General features: G+C 45.0%; 1 protein-coding gene across 4 annotated transcripts in view; it reads right to left on the bottom strand.

Moving 5' to 3' along the window:
- Nucleotides 1–537: 537 nt before the first annotated feature.
- ELAC1 (elaC ribonuclease Z 1) overlaps nucleotides 538–9,215 on the bottom strand; it is a 30,254-nt gene continuing 21,576 nt past the window's right edge. For all 4 annotated transcript variants that reach the window (XM_073619759.1, XM_073619777.1, XM_073619769.1 and 1 more), the window contains 2 exons: nucleotides 4,979–5,440; nucleotides 538–1,587 (listed from right to left, as the gene is read on the bottom strand). In XM_073619759.1, the coding sequence (XP_073475860.1) occupies nucleotides 1,118–1,587; nucleotides 4,979–5,440 (932 nt within the window). In that variant the 3' untranslated portion in view covers nucleotides 538–1,117. The remainder of the gene's footprint in view (nucleotides 1,588–4,978; nucleotides 5,441–9,215) is intronic.

Raw genomic sequence — 9,215 nt, 5'->3', positions numbered from 1 at the left:
AACAACCCCACACCATAATCCCCCCTCCACCAAATGATTTGGACCAGTGCACAAAGCCAGATCCATAAAGAAATGGAGGAGCGAGTTTGGGGTGAAGGAACTTGACAGGCCTGCACAGAGTCCTGACCTCAACCCAATAGAACACATTTGGGACGAAATAGAGCAGAGACTGCAAGCCAGGCCTTTTCATCCAACATCAGTGCCTGACTCCACAAATGTGCTTCTGGAAGAATGGTCAAACATTCCTATAGACAAACTCCTAAACCTTGTGGACAGCCTTCCCATAAGAGTTGAAGCTATTAAAGCTGCAAAAGGTGGGCCAACTCAATATTGAACCCTACAGACTAAGACTGGGGTGCAAGTTCATGTGCGTGTAAAGGCAAGCGTCCCAATACTTTTGACAATATAGTGTATGTCTTAAAGTTACATAAAGCCCATATATAAAATAAAAATAATAGGAAACTAAGATTTTATAATAAATCTCAAACAGGCTCAAACAAAAAATGATGTGATTTTAGTTGGAAAAATACATTAAACCTCAGGTCTGAAAGCGAAATAAAGCCATTATATAAAACATTTTAATTTTTATTTTTACTGTTTAAAAGCATGAATATCTACATCCTAACATGATGTGAATGTAGCTAGAGCAGCAAATATCACTTTAAACCATACTAAGCTAGCAGTAATAGTTACGTCCCCCTTGAGGGCTTGATGCCTTTTTTTTACTCCCATCTCAAATTGAATATTCATGATACAGAAACTCGATGGTATTTCTCAAGAAACCAGTACTTTTCAGAGCAGATGGTCATAAAACAGATGCACATCCCAAAAGCTCTTGGTATTCTGGGCTGTAAAGCAACAATTATTTAGAGAGAAACCTTTTAAAAGGCTTGCTACACAGATGCTCAACAAGGTCCCATGTGTCCTCAGCTTAGTGTAGGATGGGGTGGAGTGGATCACTGCATCCTATGGTGGTAGCACCTGTCCGTGTACACATGAGAAGTCCAAACACCAGAGTCAAGGGTTCTAACTGTCTTGTTCTTGCTGGTGTACACAAAAAAGCGCCCTTCCAAAAGGGTACAAAGACCTTGGTCCTCTTTAAAGTGAGACCATTACCCTAATCTGTCTTTTTCATTGGAATTGTAATAGTCATAAAGTCCTCTGCTAATATAACTTCCTGTCCCATAAAAACGCTTTCGGCTTGAGTCTTCAGTATGGTCACATCGTCATCCCCTTCCGTAATCAGTCCTGGGGGCTTAAACCTCTGACTGAAGTGATTCAGAACCAGCTTCTTTGCACGAGACAAATTTGCAAACTCAGCTGCCATTTTGGGCGTGCTGTGACCATTTTCCTTGGCTTTGACCATCTGTTCGTCATCTAGTGTAGCTTCATGAATGAGAAGGTCAGAATCCTGGCAAAGCTTAGCGGCCCCCACTGAGGTGACACCTGAGCAGTCTCCAAGTATGCAAACTTTCCTTCCTGGCATGGGGTCCCCTAGGACATCGGATGGATGAATAATTTGTCCATTCTCTAGTGTAACCGAAGAGCCAAGTTTCAGCTTGCCATAAATAGGACCAGGTTGAATACCTGCAAACAAGAACATGGCATTACCATAAGGCTTCTCATTCACAAACTGCCACATGTGATATTTTTGTGAGCCACAGCCACCTATACCAACAAATATGTATTCCAATAAAGAAAACCAGTAAAAAATAAATATATAAAAACAACTTTTCATGCCGTTATTATGGCAACCCCCCCAACTGTTTGTGATGCTAGTCCTTACTCTGTTATCTATGCCAATGGTCTTCAACCACTGGGTTGTGGCCTTCCCCCTTTCCTGGGTCCTTAGTCATCTGCAAATCTCATAACCTCCCACAGTGCCTCCCAGCTTCCATATTGCCCCATAATCTCCCATAGTGGCCCACAGTGCCCCCAGACATTCCTCAGCCTCCACTGTGCCCCCAACCTCTCACAGTGCAGCCCAACCTGCGGCAAAGTGGCCCTCCATATTGCGCCCAACAGTACCCCTCAACCTCACACAGTGCTTCCCAATGCCCTCCAGAGAGCTCAACCCCTACAAGGCCATCAAGGCAGCTGCAAAGTCCCCTAACCCGCTCCACAAACCCAATCCCCCTCAAATTGACACCCAGCCTTATCCAGAGCCTTCCAGTATTTCAGTACATGCTTTACATTCCCATACTTTTATTGTGTGATTATAAACGTTATTCTTTATAGCTGGGTCATGTAAGGTTTTAGAGAGTTGCTTCTTCATGAACAATGAGACTCATTGTTCTGAAGGTGCATTTATCTTGTTTAGAGCACCAACCTTACATGTCCCACCACTGTGCTAGAAACAGAACTTCAGAACTGAAGAGTAAAAACCTTAGGTGACCTCCCCACCTCTTCTCTCATTTCCATGGCCAGACTAGACACTTCCCATCATCAACTGGTTTTGAAGGGGGCTTGTTGAAGCAATGTATTGTTAGAATCTTTGAATGAAAATTTGACTTATTAACTCTTTCTGGGCTAAAAAATTTGTTGCTCTCTTCTCTTAAAACTCAACATTTTGAGTGTGAAAAGTTTAGCAACGCTTAATGGATAAGTTCACTTTTTGTAACATGTTACACCCAAATTCAGGGTGTAACATTTTACAGACGCACCAACCCCCACACTCTCGATTCTCCATTTAGACAGCAAGGGAGAGATCTTCTACCCCCGCTTGCTGTCACAATTTTTAAAAACAACGTAGCAGTACGGGGAAACCACAGCCAAGTAACCCATTTGTGGTAAATTTCTGTGCGCCATGGTGCCCCAGTGGTGGCAAGTATGGTGAAAGCTGATTGTTCCAAAAGAGCTTGGTTTATTGCGGCACACTGTTTCACATCCTCCAGCATCAGCTTCCTTTGCAGCTCTTGGCATTTGAACATATGACAGCCCAGAGCTGCAAAAGGAAGTAGATGCTGGAAGCCTTCCCTAATGCTAGATGATGTGATCACAGGTCTGAGCAGTGGGCAGGTAACAGTTTCAGGTATAAATGAGGTAAAACATTTTTTTTTAATAGAGTGGAGAAGCATTAGAACGCCTGTCAGGTTTTACTGCTGTCTGTGTCCCCCTATTGGTCTTGGTGGTAGAAAGTGAAAGAAATAAAATTTTGAGTGGTCATCAGCACAGGAAGAGGGGAAATCCTTTATTGGGGACACTAGTTCTACTGAACTGCCATAGATTTTATTATGGAAGGATTTCCTCTCACTTCCTTTTGTGGCTATGGGACAGGAAGTGAAGGGAAATCTCCCAACTGGAACACATGCCAAAAAAAACTGACAAAAGATAATAATCCCTCCTTTAGGCCATCCAAAATGAAAAAAATACCATATTTATCGGCGTATAACACGCACTTTTTTCCCCTTAAAATCAGGGGGAAATCGTGCGTGCGTGTTATACGCTGATCCCTGGCCGAATGTGAGCCTTTTGGCGGCTCTCGGCGGGTTTCGGACGTTCTCGCCGGCTTTCGGCCATTCTCGGCGGCTTTCGGCCGCTTTCGGTCATTCTCGGTGGCTTTCGGCAATTCTCGGCGGCTTTCGGCAATTCTCGGTGGCCGAAAGCCGCCGAGAACAGCGGCGCCATTTTTAAATGCCAGATGTCTGCAAACGACACAGGGCAAGGCTGCAGACTACAATGGGGGACAAGGCTGCAATGGGAGACAAGGCTGCAATCAGGGACAATGCTAAAGATGGACACTGACAAGGCTGCAATGGGGGACACTGCTACAGATGGACACTGATGAGGCTGCATTGATAGGCATTTAAATGTAAGTTTTTTTTCCTTAAACTTCCCTCCTAAAAGTTTTTTTCCTTAAAATTCCCTCCTAAACTTGGGGTGCGTGTTATACGCCGATAAATGTGGTAAATTGTCTCTGTAGCGCACCCCCTAAAGAGCCACTGGTGAATTTGGTCCCCTCTATATCCCCTCTAGAGCACACACAGCCAGGCACACAGCATCTCCTGCACTCTTCCATTTCTTCCAAACAGTCTCAGGCAGGAATGTGTCCATTGGGAGCAATGAACTTGGATAGGGAGCATGGAATACCCCCAGTAAACTGTACAACTAAACAAATTAAGGTCTTCTCATTTCTGGCTGCACTGTACAAAACAAGGAATGCCCAACAGGATCTCTATACCGATGGTGACTTGTATTCCTTCCAGAGTTCAAAGCTACACACAGTCACTACTCTTCAGTGCTGGGGTCATTCAATCACAAGCCCCAGAATCATCGGTTGCCTTCGGCCAATATCCACCAGGCTTATTCTAGTGAGGGAGATGTAACCTCACACAACCATAGGACAGCTGGGCTCTTTCCCACCACCTTCCTCCTGGCTCTCTTCAGTGAGCTTCTCCAAACCCAACTTGATCCCTGGACTTGAACTTGTGAAAAGGCACCTAGCTGGGACCTCAGTGTCTTCCTAAAAATTTCTAAGGTCCTGCACCTGGGGCAGAGCCCCTGCACAGCGGTCTCCTCCAGCAGGACTGGACCCAGAAACACTGCACTGCTGCTCAGGCCTCAGCCTATTTATAGGCTCTCACACCACCTACTGGGCACACCTACACAGGGTTTGTCTGGAGTCCTATAAATATGCAGGCTGCATGCCCCGTTCTTCCTCCCACTATGGTTCTAGAATCCTCTTGAAGACAGGGGGAAGCAACAAAGCAGCAGACTGTAAAACACTGAGCAGCCCTAATTAATCTACCCTTGCACCTCTGATTACAGTGGAGCTAACTAAATTTACCTAGCAGCCTATTCTACACTAGGAGGGTGCTACATCTCGGTTCTACTTTAACAACCACAACATCACCAGCCCAATATATCTTAGCACTGGTCCCAGGGGGCATATGCCCCTTAGTCCAGCCCTCCCATGGTCATGATGGTTTTACACAATGGAGTAATCTTTAAGAAACAATGTCACAAGGTAGACATTTACCAAGTTCTTTTAGCTTGTTAACATTGAGTTTGCCTGGCCGGTCCTTCTCAGCAATCACAAACCCAAATGACGGAATGCGATGATAAAGCTTGAACGCTTGAACAGCAAACTGCTCATTTTCAAGGAGCTTGTATGTCCCATCACTTGGATCTGCATGAAGAGTCTGCTCTTCCAAGGATGGACCATTCTTTCCTGCATATCCTGAGAGGTCTTTAAACTCTTCAGCTGGACACTGGTCTTCTGACGGGACCAATTCATGAACGGAATACGGGAACACTAGCTGGGAGTGAGAGATTTCCAAACTCGTGTGGATAAAATTCCTTAATCCCACTGGACCATAGATGTCTACATGCTGCTTAGATAGATTAGAGCCAGCCTGGAGACTAACGGTACACAGGAAGCCAGGAAGTCCAAACAGATGGTCTCCATGAAGATGAGTGATAAAAATCTTAGTAATTCTGCCTGCAGGAGTGGAAAACAAAGCAAAAATCTTAGTAAAATCAAAATAAAGCTGAACAATAACTTAATAGCTTTGCCAGATTGACTTTAAAGCTGAACTCCAGTCTTCCCTACAGTCCTGCATAGTTGTACAGCCTCCTCTCCTGAAATAGCTTTTTTTGATTTAAAGTGAAAATAAACACACACTGTTTAATTTACATTCTTCCTTCTAATTCTGTAAATAGATGATGGCACTGTAATTATGATGGCTGCTGGATGGCTTCGTTCTAAAAGAAGTTTCACATAATGTGCTAGTACGAGATGCATACTAGCACATGGCATCGCCTTTCAGGTTTAAAAAAAAAAAAGACAGCGGTTTACCACCATTTTAAAACACACCCACACCTCTAAACTGACATTCACCTATCAAAGGCACCACCTCTGAGAGCTCTGGAGGAGGAGTACTAAGGTAGGGTGCTGTGATATTTTAAGGACAGCATCCTACCTGCCTTTCCTGGGGAGGAAAGAGGTAGCTGGACTTCCTTCAGCCAGGAAATGAGGCAGGCTCGTTTTGGGTTGGTTCACACTAGGAATCGCATAAGAATGCGCTATGGGTTCAGTGTGGTGCGATTTGAGCCCATTCATTTTGAATTGTCAAATTACATGCACTACTTTTGGAAACACGCTGCAACCGGATCACCTGGTACTTCTTTACGATGCAATCCGGTGCAGGCAAATGCACTGCGTTTGGGGTGTCATGAACTTAAAATTGACACCCGCTGCAGTTCGCAACTGCAGTGCATTTTGAACACAGTGCGGGTAATGTACACGAAATGCAGGTCTCCTTCAGTGTATTCTGATGTGAACGGGGGCCTTTGACTTGAGAAGCTCAAATGCAGTTACCTACACTGCTTGTGGTGGAAAATACAGGGCTGCATTATGACGTGTGCTGCTGTCATATGCAGCATTTGGCATTCAAATGCAGTGCTGTTCAAACACATATCACAGCAAAAGGCTGTTTTTGACCTTTAAATGAATGGGCCCAAATCCAGTGGCGTAACTAGAACCTTCAGAGCCCTGGTGCAAGAAACCATGAATGGCCCCCCTGACCACGGCCGAGCCCTTCCCTCCGAGCCCCGTGGTGGAACACAAGGACCCAGCCGCAAGTGTGACCTTTGTGACCCTGGTAGTGTTGCCACTGGTGTCAGTAATTTTTTTTTTTTCTTTTATCTTAATTTCTTACAATTTTTTTAGGAGCCCCGTTGAGGGGCTTTGGTGAGATATCAGCGGTCTAAACAGACTCTGATGTTCAACTTTTGAGACAAAGGAGATGGAGGACACAGCCCTCAATCTCCATCTCTGCAGCCTCAGCAGCACAGAATAAACGAACAATAAATGCTCTGTACAGAGCTTCCCATTTATTCACAAACTGAAACATAGTAAGTACAGTTTACTATGTTTAATAAATAGAGCAAACAGCACTCCTGATGACACATCCGTAAACGAACAGTGGAATCAAGAAGAAAGGGCGGAATTGAGCCCTTGGTCGGACTTTAGAGGCACCTAAGACGCTGTAAGGTAAAAAAAACATAAGCTTTTTTCATACAAAAAGGTATATTTCAAACAGAGCAAAAAACAATAAGGGTTAAAAGCATGTGAATAGGGTTGAAAACATGAATAAATATGGTGCTGATGGATATGGCACCATGTGAACGCAGTGAGCCCCTGTGCGTCGTTTTTTGCTCTGTTTGCACAATATACAGTATCTCACAAAAGTGAGTACACCCCTCACATTTTTGTAAATATTTTATTATATCTTTTCATGTGACAACACTGAAGAAATGACACTTTGCTACAATGTAAAGTAGTGAGTGTACAGCTTGTATAACAGTGTAAATTTGCTGTCCCCTCAATAACTCAACATACAGCCATTAATGTCTAAACCGCTGGCAAAAAAAGTTAGTACATCCCTAAGTGAAAATGTCCCAAAGTGTCAATATTTTGTGTGGCCACCATTATTTTCCAGCACTGCCTTAACCCTCTTGGGCATGGAGTTCACCAGAGCTTCACAGGTTGCCACTGGAGTTCTCTTCCACTCCTCCATGATGACATCACAGAGCTGGTGGATGTTAGAGACCTTGCGCTCCTCCACCTTCCATTTGAGGATGCCCCACAGATGCTCAATAGGGTTTAGGTCTGGAGACATGCTTGGCCAGTCCATCACCTTTACCCTCAGCTTCTTTAGCAAAGCAGTGGTCGTCTGGGAGGTGTGTTTGGGGTTGTTATGTTAGAATACTGCCCTGCGGCCCAGTCTCCGAAGGGAGGGGACCATGCTCTGCTTCAGTATATCACAGTACATGTTGGCATTCATGGTTTCCTCAATGAACTGTAGCTCCCCAGTGCCGGCAGCACTCATGCAGACCCAGACCATGACACTCCCACCACCATGCTTGACTATAGGCAAGATACACTTGTCTTTGTACTCCTCACCTAGTTGCCGCCACACACGCTTGACACCATCTGAACTAGGGGTGCAACGGATCGCTGCCGATCCGTGATCCGTATGGATCACGCTCCGCGGATCGGCACACCCGCGACCTGCGGAGCACTTTGCGGCCTCAGCCATAGGAAAGGCCGCGGCTTCGGCCTAGCTCCGGAGCGGCGGCCATCTTGGTACACCCGGAAGCGGCCGCTGTCTCGACAGGAAGTGACGTTTCGTCGCCGCCATCTTGCTACACCCCACACTCCTGTACAGTACAATAATGATAGAGTGAGAAGGGGGCAAGCGGACATCTTGTTACACCCACCGGAGTTTTAGATTTAAAAGCTATTTTCAACACAAAACCGAGCTTATATGCATAAATACAGTATTTGTAGATCGGACGGACTGTTTAGATGTTAGATTTTAAAAGCAACAGCAAACCTGCTGACCTTACATGGTTGCTAATGTGACAGAACACCTCCGATTTTCACATTTAACATTAAATGTTAAAATCAGAGGCGTTCTGTCACATTAGCAACCATGTAAGGTCAGCAGGTTTGCTGTTGCTTTTAAAATCTAACATCTAAACAGTCCGTCCGATCTACAAATACTGTATTTATGCATATAAGCTCGGTTTTGTGTTGAAAATAGCTTTTAAATCTAAAACTCCGGTGGGTGTAACAAGATTTGTGTGTTTTTGTTTTTTTTTGCTGAGCCGAAAATGATCCGATCCGTGACTCTGATCCGAGGATCGATCCGATCCGTGAGATTTTTGATCCGTTGCACCCCTAATCTGAACCAAATAAGTTTATCTTGGTCTCATCAGACCACAGGACATGGTTCCAGTAATCCATGTCCTTAGTCTGCTTGTCTTCAAACTGTTTGCGGGTTTTCTTGTGCATCATCTTTAGAAGAGGCTTCCTTCTGGGACGACAGCCACACAGACCTATTTGATGCAGTGTGCGGCGTATGGTCTGAGCACTGACAGGCTGACCCCCCCCCCCCACTCCTTCAACCCCTGCAGCAATGCTGACAGCACTTATATGTCCATTTCCCAAAGACAACCCCTGGATATAACGCTGAGCACGTGCACTCAACTTCTTTGGTCGACCATGGCGAGGCCTGTTCTGAGTGGAACCTGTCCTGTTATACTGCTGTATGGTCTTGGCCACCGTGCTGCAGCTCAGTTTCAGGGTCTTGGCAATCTTTTTATAGCCTATAGCCTAGGCCATCTTTATGTAGAGCAACAATTCTTTTTTTACAGATCCTCAGAGAGTTCTTTGCCATGAGGTGCCATGTTGAACTTCCAGTGACCAG

This window comes from Aquarana catesbeiana, linkage group LG01, assembly GCF_042186555.1.
Source record: "Aquarana catesbeiana isolate 2022-GZ linkage group LG01, ASM4218655v1, whole genome shotgun sequence".
NCBI lineage: Eukaryota > Metazoa > Chordata > Amphibia > Anura > Ranidae > Aquarana > Aquarana catesbeiana.
Note: the sequence above shows the minus strand (reverse complement) of the source record. Positions and strands in the feature narration are given on the sequence as shown.